We start from the raw sequence: 23,116 nt of genomic DNA, 5'->3' as shown, positions 1-23,116 counted from the left end.
CCCACAGAGATCCTCATTATAGATGCTAAGACGTGGGAGGCGGGGTTCAGAGAGGTTGCGCCAGATGCCAGGGTCATGCGGCAAGGAAATGGAGGAACCCGTATTCCTGGGTGTCACCTCTCACTTGACCTTGCAGCCAGATCCCATGCTGCCCACTCCTCCAGCCCTGCTGACCCCCACACAGGTCCTGCACATAGTGTGGAGATTCCAGACTGTATCCCTGTCCCTTGTCTCTCAAGACACAGGCAGGTCCCCCTCAGGAGCCCCCACAACCCTTGAAGAACAAAATCAACTGGAAAACCAACAGCAAGGCACCAGGCTCTGCCTCCAACCTGGTCTCCTTCCACCCACAGATCGAGAGATTCCATACCTCTAGCCCCCAAGTGCTGGCCCAAAGGGCACGGACGCTGGCCTGGGTGCTCTGCCCCGTCTCCTCGTGGAGGACACCCTAGGCCTGTCCACCTACCACTCCTGCTGCCGCCGCCACTGCCATACTCTGTCCCCGCCCATAGCAACCCTATCTATGCGCAGCAGAACTTAACACTGCCAGTCCTGCACCGTCCTCACAGTGGTTCCTGTGCCTGAGCATCGCTGCGGCCACGATGTCCGTCCATCTTTACAAGGGCCTCCCTGTTTCCCTCCCTGTCTACTGAGCTTGCGCTGCCTACTGAAAGGCCACAGAGCAGCTACTGGGGCCGGGAAGGTCACTACGGGTTGATCACAGGCTGCTGTTGGGTACGACGTCCTCATGGTCCCTCTGGATTCTGAGCGCTTGTGGGACTCACAGGACAACGTCCCTCAGCTTCCCTCTGGATCAGGGGGTGAGACAGATGTTCCAGGCAAACCCCACTGGCCCAGCGCCACTTGGTGGATTCTGGCTCACGGCACGTGTGTGGCACCGAGCAGAACTGCGCCACCGCATTTCCACGGCTGTCAGTACCTTTATGGGAGCAGCCGGCCTCGTTTCTCCCAGCCTGTGGCTGGGCGGGTGGAACTGACCTTTCCATTTGCAGCCAAACGCTCCAACCACTGCGCCACCGCATTTCCACGGCTGTCAGTACCTTTATGGGAGCAGCCGGCCTCGTTTCTCCCAGCCTATGGCTGGGCGGGTGGAACTGACCTTTCCATTTGCAGCCAAACGCTCCAACCACTGCTGGACCAGGGTTCCTTCCAAGGCAGCCCAACCCACTACATGTCTCCCTATGGGGTTTCCAAGGCTGTAAGTCTTTATCAAAGCCGACGGCCTCATCTCTCTCCTATGGGCGACTGGTGGGTTTTACCTGCCTCCTCTGAGGTGACCAGCCCGCGGCAGAAGCCACATGGAAGAGGGGATGGAAAGGCAGCTGACTACCTGCCTACGCCCCCATTTTCTCATCTGTCCAATGAGGTGAAACAAGTGTTCCCACAGAAAGAGAGCTGAAGAGCTAAGCAAGTGTGTGACACTGGGTAGACTAGAGAAACAAATTTGCAGACACTCCTATGTGTCTAAGAAAGAGCTTTCTATACAAGAACCGTTGAATACTGAGAAAGCATCCCAGTTCAGTCCCGATCAAGTCCATTAGTCTGATATTAGCCCATATGTCCGATACCAATCTATAAAGTCCTCTTCAGACTCACGCAGCACATGCACTGATGCAGAAGGCAGGAAGATCACAGGCCAGTGGGTGGGAAGTCTTGTGGATCCAGTGGCGGTGAAAGCATGGCTCCATCAGGCTATCATCAGACATGTCTTGCAGGGTGTGTGTGTGCGTCCTGCCTCCAGTGAGCTATTACGTCATCAGACTGCGGCCTGACTGACAGGTTAAACTCCACCCATTCACTCTTAAGTCTCAAGTTGACAATGGACGATGTAATGACCACAGCAAATCAGAAAGATAGAGCTCTGGAGGCTGTATCAGGTGAACAGTGCACCGTGCCATCTCGGGAGCCCACGGTGGTGCTGTCAGCGAGGCGCTGGACCACAAACAGAAAGGTCATCTCCGATGAAAGGCCCTGGAGATCTGCTTCCCGAACTTCTCCGACACGTGCAGGTCCCCGGAGCCAGGCCAACTCCATGCCTGTGGTCTGTCCCTCTCAGCATTCGCCTTGGTGGGGCTGGCAGTGGCAGCAAGGATGGTGGGGGGCAGGGAGACCCTCCAGAGCAGGGAGCATGGTCAAGGTGGGCTGGAGGAGGAGGGGCGTGGGGGTGGTGAAGGGCTTCATGGGAAACAGGTCACCTGAAACACACGCTGAAGGGATGCCCTCTGGTCAAACGGACAACAGCAGCTTGGAGAGGGCAGGGAGCCGGCCTGTGCGGTGACCGGTGAGGCAGCCCAGCCTGGACGGAGCAGAGGCCCGAGGCTGTGACTGCTTCCCATGGAATGGTCAGAATGGCGTCTTGCCATGTGCTTTGCCAGCGGTGCCCACCGACCACCCCGAGGCGTGCGGAGAAACTGAGGCCCGAGTGGGCATGCTGGTTAAGACCTTCCTGATGGGGAGTCCCAGACTTGAGACATGAACTGGGGAGTGGTCGGAAAATCGGCCGTCACACGCAAGGGAGCCAGCCCCAGCCAGAAGCCTGAGGCACTTGACCCCCACCAGGGTCATCCGAGTGGCTGCCTCTTGGGGACATACTTTTGCTGTGAGGTGGAGGGGGCGGGGAGGGGGAGGAATGGGGGAGGAGGAGGGCAAAGGAAGTGGGTGCCTCTAAGGCAGTGATTCTCGACCTTTCTCATGTTGTGACCCTTTTGCACAGTTCCTCATGGAGTGGTGACCCCCAACTATAAAATTATTTTTGTTGCTACATCCTAACTGTAATTTTGCTACTGTTATGAATCGTCATGTGAATATCTGATAGGCATGATATATTTTCATTGTGACAAAGGGAACATCATGAAAGCATCGTGATTCATCACAAAAACAATATGGAATTATATATCGTGGAATATTTGTTGCTAATGACAAATCAATGAAATTGTGTCTTGAAGCAGGGTGTAGCATGAGTAACAGTCTTCACGCCGGGTACTCATGGGTGGGCAGACCTGCCTGGCGACGGATAGAAGAGCAGTGTTTCCATTCCTAAAACCATCAGAAATATGTGTTTCTGATGGTCTTAGGTGACCCCTGTGAAAGGGTCATTCGACCCACGGATTGAGAACCGCTGCTCTAACGGAGAGGGGAGGATATTTGAGAATGGCACTGTCCCGATATACAGCCACCAGCCACATGGTTCTTGAACATCCATATCACTGGTCCGAACCACGAAGTGCGGCCCGCAGAAATGACTCTGGATGCAAGGACCTAACATAGTGCGCTGTGTGCACGGGAGCGAGCAAAATCCTGGGTGTGCGGGGTCACACAAGGACACCCACATAAGGGAAGGGAGGTGGGGCCCATGTGAGATATGAAAACAGTAATAACTTATAATCTTTCAAGGGGTCACAAGGGTGGCAGTGGGGCGGGGGAGAAATGAGCTGACACCAAGCGCTCAGGTAGAAAGTAAATATTTAGAAAGTAATGATGGCGACATGTGTACAAATGTGCTTGATACAACCGGTGAACGGATTGTCGTAAGAGCTGTAAGAGTCCCCAATAAAATGACATCTAAAAAAATAACAATAAATATGACTGACAAAGAAGAAGAAAAAAACCGCCCACATCAAATTACTTCCACTTGTTTCCTTTTGGCCTGTTTCGTGTGGCCGCTCCCTAAGCAGGCCCAGCTCGTGTGCACACCCAGCAGGTTCACAGCCAAGGCCAGAGCTGCCCTGTGTTCACAGCACTCCCGCTGTGTGAGGACCGCCCCTTGTCACCAGCAGTGCCTCCCAAGACTGGTTCCCCAAACTCGCTTTAAGGGTGGCCTGGGGCCAAACAGGAGGGCAGAGGGACTGGTGTGGGCGCCAAAGGAGGGAGCAGGCATTCCCAGATGCCCCTGAAATGGACCCTGGGTTGAGGCTTCACGCAGCCAGCGAGCTGAGCTGAAAGGAAATCCGTGTCCCCACATCTGGGTGCACTTGGGCGTGTGAAGAGAAAACAGACGGCTACTGCCTTCCAAAAAAAACACACACCTTTCCTCCAGAAGGTAGAAGGTGTAGTCACACAAATGGTTCTAGACTTGAGCCAGAAGCCACGCCCCTGTCCCTGGGTGGACAGTTTACTGGCCTGTGTTGGACGGCGACAGGTGGCCTGGGAGCACGAGGCAAGGCAGAGGTCTCAGCCCGCAGGAAGCAAGTGTTCAGTGGGACGATGTTCACCAACTCGAGCACGGGCCTGACTAAAATAGAACAAGCCACCGGGGAGATGCAAATGCCAGCCACGGCAAGATAGCACTTCACACCCGCTCGCATGGCTGGTAGTCAAAGGGAAGACCTTGACGAGGGCTAGGGAGGGTGCGGAGGAACTGGAGCCCTCCCACAAGTGACTGGTCAAGGTCAAGTTTGGGCCTTCAATCTAGAGTGACCCTTACCCCACCCAACCCACTGCCATCCATTCTTCGTAGTCCCACACCTCTGCAGGGTTTCTAAGGCTGTGAGTCTTGACGGGAGCAGAAAGCCTCCTTTCTCCATCCCCAGTGCGGCTGGTGGCTTTGAACTGCCAACCTCGTGATGAGTAGCCCAACGTCTAACCCACGGCGCCACCAGGGCTCATGACGCAGCAAGTGCACCCTAAGGTAGATGCTGAAGGCAAGGAGAATGTCAGTAAACACAACTTGTCCAGGGATGTTCCAGCGAATGGTGGAAACGGTCCCAGGCCCATCAGCTGACGGACCGGAGCCCAAAGGTTCAGGAAGGGCCTGGTTTCCCAGCCTCCACCGGATCTTCAGCGGCACCTTGCAGAAGCTGTAACAAGGCTTCGATGAACACACTGAGGATGGTGGACCATAGACTACGTGGGGGTGCTCAAACTTGTGGTCAGGGAAAGAACCGATGTACAGTCCTGGTCAGGGCAGGCTATTAGATAGGATGTCAAGGAGCCGCTTCTGGCTAGGGGCAGAGCTTAACCTGTCCACCCAATGGCGTCTCGGTGACACGTCCGTGGGGGCGTGGCCTCTTGTGTGAGAGTAAGACTGAACAGAGATTAAGCCTCTCTCTGTCACGCTGTCTTCCCCCTCACCAGACTCCACCGGGACCCTGTCTGGTGGTCCATACGGGGCACCCGACCCCCAAGAGCTGCATAACTCTGCACTCACCGGCCTGTGATCCCCCTGCCTCCCACTTCCCCTATCCCATGATCGGCCTGCAGCTACCCACGTCTGAAGAGGCCCCGGCTGGCATCGGACCCCACACTTGAATCAAACTCGTCTTTATGTCCCGCTGCATCTTGATATAAAGCTCTTTCTTGTGCAAAGAGGAGTGTCTGCTTGTTTCTCTAGATGACAGGTCATTAAGCAGCACAGTGCCCCGAGAGAGGCCCCTGGGTGAACACAGAGGGTCCTCCCGTGAGATGTATACTGCTGGGAAACGCTTCAGAGAAGCCGATGGCTTCCTGCGGCCCTTCTGATCATCTTCCCCACGATCATCTTCCCCACGGGGTGGAAGGAAGCCAAGGCCCACCCGGTCTCGTAGAAGGTGGGGCTGGCAGCAAGAGGGAAGACCACATCAACAGGCTCCTTAGAAGGATGACCTACGGTGTCCACCATGGTCACGGCCACCAGCCGGTCGGTTAGTGCAACAGTAATGGAGCTCAGATTTGGGGGAGGGGATGCTATCTATTGGACGGTTCCACGTTTGTGACATGTCCCCAGTAGGGAAACCCACAGAAACAAGGGGTGGGGTCTGTAGCTGCCTAGGACTGTGTCTTCGGGGTGCGAGGGGTAACTTGCTAAGGGATATGGGGCAATTCTATGGGGCAGGGGAGGGGGAGATTTCGCAAAGTGGATGGTGGTGACGGCTGGCCTATCCTGTGCCTACGCCTAAAGTCGCTGAACTGCACATCTTGAAAACGGGAGAACTGTACGGTGTGGGACTGTGTCTCCATAAAGCCACTGAGTTTTTTTAACTGAAGGGGAAATATCGACCGGCGCTTTCTGAAAGAAAGAAAGAAGTGGAACTCAGGTGAAGGTGTCAAGGAAGCACTCAGTGGCACGTGTTCACTGAGTCCCGGGGGCAGGGGGCAGGGGGTGGACAGTGGTGCCGGGAGCCGTCAGCATAGGCAGACCACGGCCATAGAGGGTTCAGGTCCAAAGCTCCGCAATAAAGCAGGTCCTGCAACAGAGCCACGAACTCTTTATGGTCAGTTTGTTTGCTTCCCAGCTCCCTTAAAGCGATATTTACCCGACACGGTAAAGGGTGCAGCAGCGTGAGAAAAAGGTTTGAAACACTGGGAGGATTACGAAATGGGCGCAGACACTGAGTCAGTGCACGCCGTTGGAAAAACAAGGCCAGCAGACTTGACCAACGCAGGGCTCCCAAGCACCGTTAGTCTGTGCAAAAGCAGTAATTGTGGGGCTAGGAGGGACACGTCCCAGTAGCACGGTGGATACAAGTTGGGTTGCTAACTGCAAGGTCAGCAGTTCGAAACCACTAGCAGCTCTACAGGAGAAAGGCGAGGCTTTCTACTCCCATAAAGAGTTACAGACTCAGGCAGATCTACCCTGTCCCACAGGGTCACCGGGACTCAGCACTGACTCGCTAGAAAGATGAGGTTTTCTATTTCCTTACAGTTACAGTGCCAGACGCCCGACAGCAGCAGTTCTACCCTGCCTCACAGAGTGGCCGTCCACTCAAGGGCAGTGAGGCCGGTTGCTCGTTGGTTGGTTGGTTTTGAGGAGGAAGGTGGGATTAAAGGAGGCACACCTGTGAAGCAGTGAGCACAGTGCAGCTCCCCCCTCACGCCCCCACCTCCAGACTCAGAGGCCGGTCTCCCCTCTTGTGGACCCTGCTTCAAAGCCGGAGACCACTGAGAGCCTCGTTCTCTTTGGTGCCAGAAACACGTTCGCATCCAAACTCAACTTGGACCTACCACACACCCCAAATTAGCACGAACACATAAACCATGTTGTAAACGACTATATATATATATATTTTTTTTAATCGCAAAGAAATCTCGCTTTAACCAAAGCCGTATGTTTAAAACAAAGTGCAACAGAATCGAGTCGCCTCACAGCATGTGGAACTTGGACTAAGGAAGGCCAGGAAGTGTCATCAACGTGTTTGACGGATGGAGCTGGAGAAGAGACTGGAACGGACATCTGTCCAGGAAGAAGGACGGCCAGAGTGCTCCTGAGAGGTAGGGAGGGGAGACTTTGTCTTACAAACTCCGGACATGTGGTCAGGAGAGAGCAGCCCCTGGAGAAGGAGGTGGTGCTTGGTGAAGTGGCAGGGCAGCATGGGAGCAACGGTGAGGGTGGCGCAGGACTGGGCAGCGGTTCCTTCCGCTGGGCACCGGGTTACCACGAGCGGACCCAACTCGACGGCACTGAACAATCACAACGTGTATCGTCCCCGTGCCTAGTGGTTTAATACATTTATGAAGTGGTACAGCCATCACCCTAAGGAGGATTAGAACTGTTTCTGCAAAGAGATTATAAGTATTGGGGGTTCACCCCCTCCCCGAATCCACCTGTGTACGGCAATTAGGATTGGCTCCAGGAAAGTCTCTAGAGCCAATTCATTTCCCATTCAACAATTTATACGCATTTTTGTTTCAGGGCTTCATTTGTAATCCGGTTGATGGAATAGCGCCCTACCACTTCCTCCCTGGGTTCCCAGCCTCCGTTTGCCCATCCTTCCCGCCCGCTCCCAGGCCTCCGAGCTTTGTTTGGGGTCCAGTGCAGCCCCTCTGGTCTCATAAGGAGTCCGTGAGGTGCTGTGGGCTGCTATCTACAAAGTCAGGGGTTCCAACCCACCAGCCTGTCTGCAGGAGAAAAGTGAGGCAGCCTGCTTCTGGAAAGAATTGCAGTCTCTGAACCCCCATGGGGCAGGTAGTCTACTCTCTCCTCTGGGTCCCTAGGAGTCGGCATGGGCTCGAGGGCCGCTGCGTTCACCTTAAGCTAGTCCACCTCCGTGTCTCCTTTCTCAGCCTGAACCTTGCTCGACACACATGCTGCATCCCAACGCTTGGCCCCCGCTGGCGGCCGCCAGCACAGAGAAAGCGGCTTCTTATGAGATTTCCCCAACGGTGCCCAGAATGAGCCGCCCCTTTAGCCCGGAGCTGGCACCACCCTTTCTGTGGCTTCACCACAGCCCAGCCCTGTGATGCCGTGCCTCCTCTACGTACCCTCTCCTCCGAGCCCAGCCCGGCCTGATGCCAAAGAGGCTGGCCAGCCGGCCCACCTCCTCAGGCTGATTTTGGCGGGGAGGGGTCTTTGTCCCAAGGAGGGCTCAGGGAGCTGGGCCACGGGGAAGCCTGTGTGCTTGCACACTCCATGAAATGCATGCGTGCGTGCGCACACAAGCACACGCACCCACCCTCCACCCAAATACACACAAATGCCAGGACCAGCGGCCTGGCCAGCCAGCCCTTCCAGTGGCACGAGTCACCTGGCAGCAAACAAGAAGTCAGCTCCTGAAAGTACATTTGCAGATGCAGACCTTATGCCAACCCTGCAGGAGGGCGAGCGAAATCCCATTGCACAGATGAGAAAACCGATGCTCCTGGAGGCAGGGCAGCCAACGGGGAGTGCAAGGACCTGCAGCCAATGCGTGGTAAGGCCGGGGCTGGAAGTGGGCCGAGTGGCGGAAGAGGAAGCTGTCACGGAGCTGTCCTCACTTAATTCCAGATACGGCCACCCCGCAGCAGGGCCCACCCCCACCCCCGGAAGTAAGCAGGGACAGAGGTTCAGCAGGGTTCCAGTGCTTCCCCAGACTCGCTTGCTGACCAGCCATCCGGGGACAACTGCTGTGCACCCAGCGAGGTGCTAAGGCTCCCCGGACAGCCCCGAGTCCAGTGCACTGTGAGGGTAGCCAAGGTGCAGAGGTCAGGCACCTCCGGGAAGGCAAGAAAAGTGAGTGCTGGGATTTCTGGCTTCAACCTCGCTGATTCCTGCCAGGCCACCCAGTGCCCAGCTCTGGGCTAGTCTGGCTGATCAATGGCCCGTGATCTCCAGAACCAGACAGGGCAGGTGGGGACAGGAAGCTCTTTCTGGAAGAGCTACTGCTTCAGAGTGGGCAAAGTGGGTGGCACAGGTGACCGACACCCACCGTCCTGGGTGATGCAATCGGTCAGTGCCCCAGGCTACTTGCTGATAGTTTGGAGGTTCAAACCCACCGGGGCACACCTCAGAAGAAAGGCCTGGTGATCCAAAAACCAAACAACTGCTGGGAACCCCAAGATACACCAAGGGCCTCGAGCTGAGGTCAACTAGATGGTCAATGGCTTTCACAACAGAGAAGCTTGGGGCGGGGAGGGGGACACACCCACAACAGCATCTCCAACCCCAGTGCTATCTCTCAAGCTAGATACTCCCTGTAACAATCTCTTGGCAATCAGAACAGGACATGGCCACGCTCCATCCAGCTCCCTCCCCACTGACGGCCAGATGGAGTTCTGGGCTGGGATCCCACCACGGCCAGAGGCCCCAGCACAGGAACAGTCACAGCCACCTGGAGATGCAGAGGGTCACACCAGAGGCAGGGGAGAGACGAGGCCCCCCAGCAGCAAGAGCAGAGGCTCACACAGCTCACGGAGGCCCCGTCCTGTGGGGCCTCACCTGAGGCACCCAATGTACTGGAGTCCCCGTGTAGTGTATACGTGCCCGACGCGCTCCGCTGCTGAGCAAAAGCTCTATTCCAAAGTACAACACGAGACAGGGCGGTGACCTGCTTCCCTAAAGGTCAGCCGCTGTGAGCACAGGTGGACTCCAACCCCCTATGGCAACTGGTGTGTTCTCATTCACCCACTTTACAGATGAGGAAGCTGGAGGCAAAGACAGGTGGAGGCGCTTGCCTGAGGTCACACAGCCAGTAAGATAGCCGGGTTCAAGTCTGCACCATGCCATGCCTCATGCGCTCTCATCCCAGAGAGGCGCCATAGCAGCATGCAGGAGCATCAAGACAGACCATGCTCCCCATCACACCAGCAAGGGACCACAGCACCACGCCACAGCACCCCCCTGGGCCACACTCCCTCCCAGACCAGCATGACGCAGGCCAGCGAGGACATCCGGTGACAGGCGTGTTATGAGGCAAAACCTACAACCAAATCCCCTGCATCGAGTTAACTGTGCTTGCAGCGGCCCCACAGGGCAGAGTGGAACTGCTCGTGGGTTTCCAAGGCGGAAGATCTACAGGGGCACCCTGCCACGTCTCCCTCCCTGCGGCGGCTGAGGGGCTTGAGCTGCTGACCCGACACTGAAGCCACTGTGCGACACGACAAGAAGGGCTCTTCCAAGTGCTGTGTGGCAGACTCCAGCATGTGCACAGCACAGACAGACAAGTGGACATTGCCGCTGTGCAGATCCACGGCCTCCCTCAGGCCCCTAGGGAGGGGAAGCTCCCCGATCACAGTCCTGAGGAGCCATAGTTAACCACCCCACCCCAGATCGGAACCAGAAGAGACCCCAGGACTCAGGGCAGCCAATCTCCAAGTCCTAACAGGCGCTTCTGGCCAGCCAGAGCCCCTCCCCAGGGCCCACACCCCCACCAGGCCACAGCATGAAGCCCAGGTGGGGGGACCCGTGAGGCTGAGAAGCCTATCTGTGGAGACGAATGGCGGCTCTTGTCAGAGACAGGGGGAGGAGAGTCCTCGGACTGAGTGTGTACCACGCCCACTTCCGCAAGGCCGGCTGTTGTGTTCCTGGGTTCCCACCAGATCCATCTGCCACTCACAACTCCTCCACCTTCGAGGCTGAAGGCCTCCTTTCTCCATCCCCCAGAGCAGCTGGTGGGTTTGAACCGCCAACCTCGTGATGAGCACCCCAACGTCTAGCCCATGGCGCCGCCAGGGCTCATGGTGCAGCAAGCGCACCTTAAGGTAGATGCGGAAGGCAAGGAGAATGTCGGCGAACACAACTTGTGCAGGGACGTTCCAGCGAAAGGTGGAAACGGTCCCGGGCCCATCAGCTGAGGGACGGAAGCCCAAAGGTTCAGGAAGGGCCTGGCTAATGTCCCAGTGCTCCGACTGGCGACTGTGTTCCAGAAACACCCTGCTTCTCCGCTTGGCCAAAGCCACCCCAATGCGACATGCTTGCACACAGAGGGAGGCCCCAAAGCACTGCTGCGAAGTCACAGAAACCCTGGTGAAAAAAACGCCAACCTATGAAGTTACTGCTTCTCAGCACAGGCCCCCATCTGGGTCTGTGCACCTCTGACGGCAGCACTGCCATCCCTCTAACCCAGAGGTTCTCAACCTGGGGGTCGCAACCCCCTTGGGGGTCAAACAGCCCTTTCACAGGGGTCACTCGCTTCATAACGGTAGCAAAATGACAGTGATGATGTAGCAACGAAGATAACGTAATGGTTGGGGGGTCACCACCACGTGGGGAACTGTATGAAAGGGTCACGGCATGAGGAAGGTGGAGAACCACTGCTCTAACCTTTCCCCAAAGAATTCAGGGCTCCGCCATTGACACCACGTCAAAACAACAGTGGGTGCATCCTCAGGGGACTCAATTTGTGTTCCTTTCTGAGGACCTTTAAGTTTGGGGAACAACAGAAAGTCTGAAGGGGCAAGGTCAGGGGGTGTAGGGAGGATGGGGGTCAGGTTTCCCAACAAGCTTCTCCTCTGACAGCACTTGCCCCTGTTTGAAGAAAGAGCGGGTGCTTTGCTGTGATGGGGAGACATTCTCAGCACAGCTCCCTGGTCCTTCCTCGTACCAATGCAGTTTGTTTCCTGAAAACTTTACTGTAAGCACAGGGTCATCCAGCACCCTGCAAAAAAAAACCAGGATGGCCCTTTGGACCAAAAGAAAAACAACACCTCATCATAACCTGAGCTAGAAACAAACTAACAAACAAACCTTTTTACCTTTTTGCTTTGAACTGGCCCAATATACCCACTCCAAAGCCACTGTCTAGATTAAAAAAATTTTCACAGCAACTTGAGAAAGTAAGACAAGCATACAACAGAGGGAACTTGTCTGCAGCCATCTACTGACCAGATCGATGGAACCAAACGCACTGCCCTCAAGTCCCTGCCCACTCCTGCGGGGCAGGGCAGAGCGGGCCCTGCGCGTTTCTGAGACCGTAACTTTCCACGGGAGCAGCTGGTTTCGAACTGGGAGCCTTGCAGTTAGTATCCCAACATATAACCACTACACCACCAGAGAGGCAGGCTTTAACCTGTTTTGTGTGGAATAAGGCCTTGCATTTATGACCTGGGACCCTAAAATGGCCACGTTTTCTGACTGCTCCTTGTATGTCCCTTGGCCTCTTTACCACCTTTCCCATTAGACCACCTGCTCCATTGTCCTGCTCGTCCCCAGTGGCACACACCACACATGACACACGCCGAAGCCCTCCCGGGGGGATGTGCTGAACCCACAACGGAACGGATTTCCTGAAGAGCACGGGACTGCCATCTGTGACAGAGGACAACCCTGGAAGAATCAGGCGAGCCAATTCCTCCACCGTGGTGAGGACAGCAGGTCTGCGCCAAGGTCCAGAGCAGAAATGACCCTTCTACTGTTCGCACCATCCGGCCCGACACACAGGGAGCAGGGCGGGTCACCGGGGTGGTGGAGGACAGTCATTCAATGCACCCGAGTGGATGCAGTTATCCCGTCCCTGCAAAAGCGCCCTCCCGCTGACCTGTGATGGTGGCGGGGAGGGCAGCAGGAGTTGAAAGCATTGTGCGTGTACCAGTTCCTTTGCCCATCACAAGAGCCTCGTGAGACTGGCCATTTTCTCAAGTCCCTTCGACAGAAGAGGCTACAGAAGCGAAAGACGTGAAAGTAATGGCCCGGGGCTGCGATTTGAGCCCAGGCTGCTGGGACCCAACACCTGTGCTTCTGTGTATTAGAAGTGCACATCCTTACAGACTCTGGGGACTCTGCTGAATTTTACTTCTGATGGGATGCTGGATCCTGAGAGGACCTGAAAGGGCCCTTTCAAGCCACGATTTCTTCTTAGATGGCAGGTGTCAGTGAGAGCTCCCATATACTAAAGAGTTAAAAAAAAAAAAAGTTCCCTAATGTGACACCTAGAAGCCTTGGTGATGTAGTAGTTAGGCTGCTAACCACAAGGTCAGCAGTTCAAAACCACCAGCTGCTCCTCAGAAGAAACAGGAGGTTCCCTCTAAGCTCTTGTACAGAGGTACAGCCTCAGCCACCCTGTCCTACCAGGCCACTACAATTCACGTAATGCTCACCCAGCAAGATAGCCAAGTCATATGATGTCTTACAGCTTCTGCCTCCACTCCTGAACACTCTCCTTGGGGGAAGCTACCTGCCACGTAATAGAGTCTGACCACCCTGAAACCACCATGCAGTAAAAGTTCTGGTCAGCAGTCCCAGGATGATCCAGCCTACCAGTCATCACCATCCAAGTGACAATGAGTGAGTGAGGTCTCCTGCATGCCCCGAAGGAGGTGACGTACCAGCTAAGGACCATCAAATGACCTCAGTAGATGCCACCAAGAACAGAAGAACCACCCAGCTGAGCCTCATCTGAATCTCCACTTTAACTGATCTACTCTCTTACATCAAGTGGTACCCACTCATCCCACCACGTTGAGATGTCCATCGATCCCTGCTGGCCAACGGCAAATCCCTCCTGTCATGTCTCACGACAGGAGCTGCCCACCTTAAGGCCTGCTTCCTATTCATCTACGTCACCCCCACATCCTGATGACAGCGGCCTTCGGTCTTGGCATGGTACCCAGTGCACCCCACCCCCCACCCCCACTAGGGGACTGCAATGGCTGGTCTCTGCTGTACCTTTCTTCCCCTTGGCCCAGCCGAGTCTAGCACCTAGGACGTTGGCAGTCGTTGGGCAGTCATGACGGGTCTCAGAACACCTATTCCACCCCGTGACACGTCACAGCTCTGACTGAAGCAAGGGCACGCTACACCTATCCCCAGCCATAGCCCTGTGGAAACTGAGGTTCAGAACACGGTGCAAAGCTCACACAGCAACGCTCAGCAAGGAGAGCAGGAGCCCAGCCCTGCAGTCCCTCCGTGATCAAGTCAATGGGGGCCCAGAAGGAGGAAGCCATGAGTTCCCTTAGAGTCAGGTTCACCCACCCTGAAGAGTGATCAAGAGCACCTGTGGAGCGGATGAGGGGCCCAGGAACCTCTACTTCACAAAGCCCCCGGTTGCCCCTGGTCGGTCAGGCACGAGACCCACAGGCCGAGAAGAGGAAAGAGATCCCACTGTCCACTCTCCTGGGGCACACCTGTGTTTACCCTCACTGCCCGCTCTACCACCTGCAGGCCCCACCCCGCCCCAGCGGCAGCCAGTTCGTACAACCTGTGAGGCCGAGTGTGGGCAACAAAAACAGAGCGGAGCGGGAGGAGCTGTGGCTGCCGTCACACAGGGGCACCCTCAAAGCAACACTTCCAGCTCTGGGCCATCTTGGGCCCGCCCAGTCCCGAGGCCAAAGAAACCTTTGGAAAGTGAGTCCCCCTCCCGGTGATGAGAGAAAAAAAAAAGAGGGTTCCTCCAAGCAGCGCGGCCTTCTGACCTCCTGTGGTGGTAGCACCGGTGAGGGTGGGATGAGGACCACGGGGCCTGTGGGCTGGAGCCTCGGGGAGGTCCACCTCTGCTGTGGGGTGCTGCCAAACCATCATTTAAAGGCAACGTGTGGCCCCTCTAACTCAGAGACAACCATGCCAGAAGGCTGAGCCTCTCGTACCCCTATCTGTATGCAAGAGCCTGGGCAGTAACCCATCACACGCTGGACCTCGAGGTTGGCAGTTTGAACCCACCAAGGGACTTCGAGCAAGATGCAGCTTTCTGCTCCCGTGAAGAGTGACAGCCTTGGAAACCCTGGGGGGCAGTTCTCCCCTGTCCTAGAGGGTGCCTACAGGGCCGGCATTGACTCGGGGTCAGCGAGCGAGCCGGCGGGTGAGTGAGACGCACGTATGTTCACACAAGAGATGCTCCAAGAGGAGTCTCTACAGACACTAACCCCAGGAGCCAAAGACAGACACACCACCCACAATGTGCCCCCACCAGGGTCACGGGGAGGCCTGGGGCCGCTGAATGACTGCCACAGGCTAATCAGGATGCCCCACCAAGATAATGACAAAAGGAAACAGGCAAAATCAAAACACCAGCGGGGCGCGGAGGAGGAGGGGTAGGAAGCTCTGTGTGTGTCCAAAACACCACACACATCACGCGGGCACAGAACATTTCCCGAAGGCCAAGGAAACGGACCGTAACCTTGAGCCTGGGGCCGGGGGAGGCAGACCTGCATCTCTGAGTTATTCCATTCCCCCCTCCCCTTGACTCACTTAAGTGTACATTATTATGTTCCTTTTATATATATATATACTATCATTTTTCAACGACATCCAAGTTCCTATGAAGCAACACGCCAACAGGGGCCCTGCCCTCGATCCCCCTCAGTCTCGAGAGCTTCAGGAACGGAGTCCACTGTGGCTCTCAAGGGGGGCCAGGCGGGGCGCAGAGCCCCTGCTGCAGGGCAGAGGAGCTCATCCGAAAGCTAAAAGCTCAGTGAGTGGCTAGCTGTCTCCCTGTACCAGCTGCAGTTGGCATCACACTAAGAGGATACTGAGAGCCCAAGCTGGGGAGGGCAGCAAGTGCCAGCCTGCTAGACGGACAAGGACAGACACTGGAGCCAAGAAGACGCAGACCCCAGACACGGGAGGGCAGGGAGCCCCCTCCCCAAGCCCAGGCCAGCCACCCAACCTCAGTGTCAGGCTCTCCCTGAGGACCCCATTGAGCCCCTGCATCAGGATGCTGCCACCAAAACCCGTCTGCTCCAGACGCAGAGACCCAGGCAGAGCTAAGCACCCTGGTGCGCCAGACCAGCGGCACCTGCAGGAGCCAGGTGGGGCAGGAAGCGGAGAGGCCAGGTACTTACCAAAGCCCTCGATCTTGTCGGCTGTCTTGCTCCAGGCCACCTGCCGCGTCTCCATGATCACCTGGACGGTCCTGCGCTCAGGCGTGGACTTGCGGAAGCTGAAGACGGTCATCACCGTGCCCAGCTCCAGCGCTCTCTTGATCTGACTCTTCTCATACTCCGGGAGGGCGTCCACGTTGGCCAGGGTCATCATGGTCGGGCAGCCGGGGTGGGGGCACGGCAGGTGGGAAGAAACAGGCAGGCTGGGAAGAGAGGAGAGAGCGCTGGTTTTAATTTACTCTTCGCACGCGTGTCTATCAGAAGGAGCGGAGGAGAAGGCTGAAGTGGCAGGAGTCACTGGCCTCTGGAACAAGCAGCTTAAATGGGGGTCAAGGGGCTGGAAGGGGCCCCTCTGACCCTCAACCACCCAACAACCGCTACCAGACTTTGAATATCCAAAGCAGCCCAGCCCAGCGGTACCAGCCCTCGGCCCACACCCAGTTAGATCCTACAGAACATTTGAATAGCCAAAGCACCTGACCACCCTCCAACACCCAACCCAGCACGCCCACTGCCAGCAATCCCTCAACCACACTGGACAGCGCAGGACTGTGTCCTGAGGCTGTAGAGCTTTAGGGAAGAGGGGAAAGCCTCTTTCTTCCAAGGAGATGCCTGCAGGCCAACACTTAAAAAAAAAAAAAAAAACGGCAGAAAGAAACAAACAGGGCAAAGGGGTCCTGTGGTCTCAAGTTCAAATCCTGGCTTAGGCTCCTGCTGACCACATGGCCTGGGGCAGATGCTTAGACCCACCCCACCCCCACCCCTGGTCTGTTCTGTCCTCTGTAGGAGAGGAGTGTTTGGAAAATTGGAATGTCGTGCCACAGGCACAGCCCCTGGTGTGATTTGGACATCCAGGTGTCTGCTCCGTGGGTGCGCAGTCAACACATGGCAGAGAGACACCCAGGCCCCACATCTCGGGGTCACCCTCATCTTGAACCTTCACCCCACATCCAGCCTACCAGCAAAGCCAAGGCCCAGCCCACATGCCCCTTCACTGCTCCCTTGGGCTGCTCCCGCTGCCTGCTCCCCAACTCCCTGCCTCCATCCCTGCCTACACCCCCCAGGAGCCACGAGGACCTGCCCAGAAGCTGCGTGTCACATCCATGCACTCTTGCATTCACCATTCCACAAGGACAAGCCCAAAGCCCATCCCAGTCTGTGGGCCCCTTCTCTGAACACTGGCCCCCTGCTCTGTCCCTTGTGGACTCCAAGCTGCCTCCACCGAGACTCACTGCTGCCAGGCACACACGGTGGAGCAACTTCCTGTGCCCCTTGCTACCTGCCAGCATATAGTCTAGGGTCCGCTGGTGTGGAAGTGACATCATCTGTTGTCAATTTGAGATTATTAAGAGTGAAGGGGTGGAGTTTGGCCTGTCAATCAGGTCGCAGCCTGATGGCCTCATTTGGATGTGCTAAGGAGATAAATAGCTCACTCCCTGAGAGACATCACTGATGAGGCACCTGATGGAGCTACGGTTATGCATCCAGAGCCCTGGGACCTGGAGGAGCCACGTGGAGACCCACACCAGCACTGAGATGCTTCCATTGCCACAGGATCCACAAGATTTTCCACCCACTGGCCTGTGATCTTCCTGCATTCGGTGTCATTGCATGTGTTTTGTGAGTCTGAAGGGGACTTTATAGATTGGTATCGGGGACATATGGGCTAATATCAGACTTATGGACTTGATCTGGACTGGGCTGGGATGTTTTCTCAATATTCAACTGCTCTTATACATAAAGCCCTTTCTTATACACATAGGAGTGTCTATGAATGTTTCTGTAGTCTACCTGGACTAACACACCTGGCAAGAGGCATCTCTGACCGTCCCCACACGCAGCGTCAACCTGCCTGACATCACCCACCACTCTTCCTTTTCTAAGACGTACACGCCGTGAGAACAGGGCAGGGATGGGACCTGCCTCCCGTTTTGTGCATGGCAGGGTCCTCGGCCCTTAGAGTGAAGGCTGGCACATAGCGGGCATGCATACCCATTAATAAAAACCACCTTTTTGTGAATCGGGTGAAGGTTCACACAGCAGATCCATCTTCCATTCAGGGACTGATACACCTTTTGTTTCACGCCGTCAACTGCAACCCCCCCAACACACCACTGCTCACCCACTTCCTCCCTGCACTTCCCGTTTCCCCTCCTCCTCCTTCCCTGACCCTGGTGAACTTTGTCCGTGGGGAAGGCCGCCCTCTCGATCCTGAGTGGTTGATTATTTTACGACGTCACCTATCCATTCTTCCGGAAGGCTCAACCATCTGGCACAGGAAGGCCTGTCATTATACCCATTTTACAAATGAGGAAACTGAGGCTCTGGAACGTGCCCCCCGCCCCCAAGGTTTTCCAGGGCTGTGAATCTTCACAGAGATAGACTGCCACACCTTTCTCCCTCACAGCCAACCGGTGGGTTTCAAGCACCAACCTGCCCGTTAGCCATCCAGAGCCTGACACTACAGGACCAATCTCCCAACACCAGAGCAGAGATGAGGTTACCTCCTGTTTACAGATTGGCTCAGAGAAGCTGAGCAACTCCTCCAGGACACAGAGCTTATAAGGAGCAGAGCTGGGATTTGAACCCAGGCACATTTGGCCTGCTTTGAGCCAATCCCTATTCTAACTCCCCAAGATCCAGAGACCAGTGTCTGCCCCCTCAAGACCACTGAAAGGGAAAGACTCCTGAGCCCTGGAGCTGAGTTGCCAGGCCAAGCCTGCAGGTGGCACAGCCTAGAACAAGTCCCTGTGGCCCCCAAGTCCTGCTCTGCATCTGTAAAGGCAAAACGCATCTTCTCCAGCCCCTAAGGATCTTGGAAAGGTTCAACACCTGGCCCTTGAAGCAATGACATGCGGTCTGAATCATGTGAGGGGCACAGGTACTTTTATTTTAGCTTGATTGGAATGATTACCACTAGATCCCCTGAGAGGGGCGCACACCTGGGAGGGGCTGGCTATTCTGAGCTTCCCCTGAAGCACCACTGAAGAAAAGCCTGGTGATCCACTTCCAAAAGGTCAGCCACGGGTCTCCCCTGACCCACATGGGGTCCCGAGCCAGAATCCACTTGGTGACAGGGGGTTTGGTTGTGTGGTGGTAGTTACCACCAGTTGCCCTGGGAATCTTGTCTCCTCCCTGACCCCCACCTCCTTCAGGCCTGTGTTTGACGGGGCAGCTCCCCCAAGGCTACACAGTGACATAAGTGGGAGCAACTCAGGAGTCCAGGAAGTGAGGGACCCCTGCTGAATCCCAGGAGCCTGGGCTGCAGGTTAGCTGTGCCTTCTCTGTACAGCCTCCTGCCGTGCTGCTGGTGGGCTCATCACCACCTCCTCCCAGGGCTGCTGGGAGGACTGAAGGCCACCATAGCATGTCCAGCCCCCAGCACTGGGCAGGGCCCCGGTTAATATTAACCAGCCATTTGCAGCTAACACAGCAATAGAGCATGAACACTATACTGGGAATGAGGGTGCAAGGGGAGGGGGTCCTAGCTGTTGCCCTTTGCCCCACCTCTCCATGCTTCACACCTACATGGGCATGTCGACCGAGAAAAATTTCAAAAGTGCCTTCTCAGTTAGGTCTGCTCTCTGCCCCTAAGAGGGCCTTGTCAAGGTGCCAAGTCTCAGGCAAAGAGGTAAGTGCACCAGCTGAGCCGTGCCTGTGACCAGAGACGGCGGAGCTCAGGCTTCACCTGGGGGAATCTCAGAAACAGACCTGGGCATGGGGAGGCAGTAAAAGCAGAGGCATGAGCTCAGCCCAGGCCGAGATGCCTTCCGGCAGATGCCATCAACACTGTCAACGGTTCTCAGGCCTCAAGTCAGCCTGCACCCCACCCCAGGATTGTTCACGGATGGGAGGACTGTTGTGGTCATTTCACCGGCAGCTTTGCAGTAGATCACCAGGCCATTCTTTCTAGCCTGTCTCGAACAGGAAGCTCCCATGAGACTTGTTTAGCTTCACAGCAACAAGCAAACCCCACTGGCAGACATCAAGTGTGTGGCTGAGCTGAACTGGCCCTGTTCCCACCCTCCAGCCTGGTCACTTGCTCCGGACAAAGGGACAGACAAGGGCCAAAGTGGCTCCTGGGGACCTTCCTGACCAGTTCCCCACTACCAGGTGCACGGACACCAAAAGCACCTGCCCCCGTATCTCAATGAGACATTCTGGAGGCGAAACCAGAAGTCCTAAGCGTCCAGATACTTGACAAACGAGGTGCTGGGAAAGGAGCCCCTGGCTGACCCCGTGCCCTGGTGCCTCCGACACTCGCCTTCTGGAGATCAGAACCCCAAAGCAGAATCTGGCCAGACATGAACCCGGCAGTCCCCAGCCCCTTCTGGATGGACAGACACGCGGTGGCCCAGAAAGCAAGCATGGGGATGGCACAGGACCAAGCAGCTTCTCCTTCCGTTACACATCAGGTCACTAAGAGTCGGAACTGAATTAACAGCACCTGAGGAAACCAGAAACCAAACTCACTGTCCCTGAGTGGAAGCTGATGCAGAGCGACCCCATAGGACAGGGTAGAGCTGCCCCCGTGAGTGCCTGAGACTGTAACTCTTTATGAGAGTAGAAAGTGTAGCCACTTTCCTGGGGAGCAGCTGGTGGTTCCAAATGGCTGACCCTTCTGACCACAGCCAATGCATAGCCACTACACACACCCATCAGGGCTCCGGAGCACCTAACAACACCCCCTTCAAGTGGAGCCCTGGTGGCACAGTGGTTAGGCCCTCGGCCCTGCTAACCATTAGGTTGGTGGTTCAAAGGCACCAACTTCTCGATGGGAGAAAGGAGTGGCCCTTCCACTCGGTCTTACAGGGTTGCCGTGAGTCAGTATGAACTCAACTGGGGTACATTTTCAGTTTGTTTCTTACACTCGGGGTGAAAGTTAGGGGACTTGTCTACGGTCAAACCACTGAAAAGGGGAGGAAGTCAGGCCTGAGCCGGCCACACAGCAGCTCTCCGGGGCTCCCCAGTATCAGGTGCCCAGGCCACCAGCCAGCTAGGCTCAGACAGGAAACGCATCGCAACACTCCAATTAAAGGCGCCCGCCAGGCCCAGGCTGCAGGGCCTCCATTCCGTCTAGCCGCACTAGGACCTTGGACACGACTTTCCTCTCCTAAGGCCCCGGCCACTTCCAGCTCCCGGCTCCAGGTTCCCGATGCTCAACTAGAAGCCCCAAGCCTCCCTTGTTGCCTTATACCCATAACTGGGAACAGAGCCTGTGGCCACAGGCACTTGGGGGCAGCGGCCAAAATCCAGCCAGCTGGGTTCCCACCACCATGACCAGGAGTCTAGTATGGTTGCTTCAGTGCCCAAGGCCAGGGTCTCCCCCAACCCCCGCGGGGGGGGGTGGGGAGGGGGTGCGCGGTGGCACCTCGACCTCACAGGCCATTTCCACGTTGCTTCTGCTTTTTAACAAATGAAATGGTCTTGAAATCCCTTGTTCCCGTTTCTCAGCCCCTGTGGGTCCCTCCATAAAAGGGCCAAGTGAGAGCCTGGTTCAGCCCACTCACAGGTTTTCCCACGTCACGTCCTTCTCCTCCACGTGCACTTCTGAGCTGCAGGACCTAGAACAAGGCACCAGGCATCTCCTCCTGCGTACATGGTGAATAGGTCAGGAAGAAAGCTGGAAGGACCGAGAATCCCTGCAGCTTGAGGACTTTTATTTCTGCATCTCACAGCCACTACACAAAGCCATCATCATCATCATCATCATCATCATCATCATCATCATCACCCTCGGGGGTGGGAATATAAATTAGCCCCCCCACCACCACCACTACTTTTTTTTTAAGGGCAACCCAGTGAGAGCATGTATTCCAATGTACACATGTTTTCTGTTTGGACACCTGGCACAAGTACAGAAAGAGAGAAGCCCAGGAAACACATTTGTAAGATAAAAGGGGGAGACACTCAACCACCTCTCATCAATACGAAGGGGGCAAAGTGGGGTGAGCAGGGGATGGCCCAGGCGGGACAGGCAGGGGTTTCTGACATGCTTCATTAAAGCACGCTGGGCAGCCTACGGCCAGCAGGAAGACGCTATACAAGCCATTTCTGTGATGTGGCAGATGCCAGGAGCGTAGCACAGCCATAGAGCTACACACCACCAAAAACACAGCAACCCAAACAACCTGGCGGCCATTGAGTCGACTCTGACTCGTGGGGACCCTACAGGATGGGGGAAGAACTGCTGCACTGTGGGTTTGCAAGACTGTACCTCTTACCCAGGAACCTCATCTTTCTCCCACTGAGGCCAGGGGTTTCAAACTGCAGACCTTCAGGTTATCAGCCCAACACATGACCCACTACACCACTAAGGGCTCCTTTTTTTTGGGGGGGGGGCCTGGGGGGCATGCAGCTATTCAATGCAGGAAAGAAGCAACTCCTAGAGGGGGTGGGGAAGGCTTGCTTTACTCACTTATTGGATGTCGGAGTGGGTAGATGGGTGCATATGTTTCACTGTTTGCCAAATTAAAACATCCTTTCATGTTTTCTCACCAGCGATTTTCCACCGACTCCACCCCATGGGTGCAAAAAGACTATTCTTGGGGGTCCACCGTTTTGTGCTCTGCCCCTTAGGGGTTCGTTTCACATCACCACCAACTCCGGAGGCAGCAGGTAATTTTAGCAGCAGTGAGGCCCTGGGTACAGCCTTCCCCACCCCACCCCCTGGGGTTATGTGTGGCAAGCCTTCATACTGCAGAACTGTTGAGGACTTGACCCAGAGAAGGGGGGCCCAAGCACCTCTTACATAAATCCCAATTCCCTGATCCACCCCAGAAAGTGGCTTCCAGGAGTATCCAGGAGAAGAGGGAGAAACTGAGGCAGAAGGAGGTTCCTAGGCCCCCAGACAGGCTGGAATTAAAATGAGTCAGGTTGACAGGGCCACCTCTCCCCTTGACGCCACCCACCCACCCCCTCACTGTAGTTCAACATGGGGTTCCGGCGAGCCCACTCCAGCCTCCTCCTGTATTTAGGCGCCAAACCCACTTTCAAAAAGATCACATCTTCCCCCTCCCTCCTTTTTCGGGGGGACAACGACCTTTCTGCGCAGCCGGCAGGGCATAAACAGGAAAGCACCCATGTGGACACGCAAAATCGGACGCCCACTGCAGAGGGGGCACACGAACCCCCGACACTGGAGGGGCCGGGCTTTCGGGAGACTGGCTCCCCG

The 23,116-nt window shown here is 55.9% G+C and overlaps 1 protein-coding gene across 1 annotated transcript in view; it reads right to left on the bottom strand.

Moving 5' to 3' along the window:
* The window catches only part of PLCG2 (phospholipase C gamma 2), a 126,284-nt gene extending 110,150 nt beyond the window's left edge, over window positions 1-16,134 (bottom strand). Inside the window, exon 1 of the mRNA XM_004704774.2 lies at window positions 15,904-16,134. Within this exon, the coding sequence (XP_004704831.1) occupies window positions 15,904-16,096 (193 nt within the window). The 5' untranslated portion in view covers window positions 16,097-16,134. The remainder of the gene's footprint in view (window positions 1-15,903) is intronic.
* Window positions 16,135-23,116: the final 6,982 nt, after the last annotated feature.

This window comes from Echinops telfairi, unplaced genomic scaffold (assembly GCF_000313985.2).
Source record: "Echinops telfairi isolate 266 unplaced genomic scaffold, ASM31398v2 ScPeMD7_2291;HRSCAF=2852, whole genome shotgun sequence".
Lineage (NCBI taxonomy): Eukaryota > Metazoa > Chordata > Mammalia > Afrosoricida > Tenrecidae > Echinops > Echinops telfairi.
This window is presented reverse-complemented; position numbering and strand designations above follow the sequence as displayed.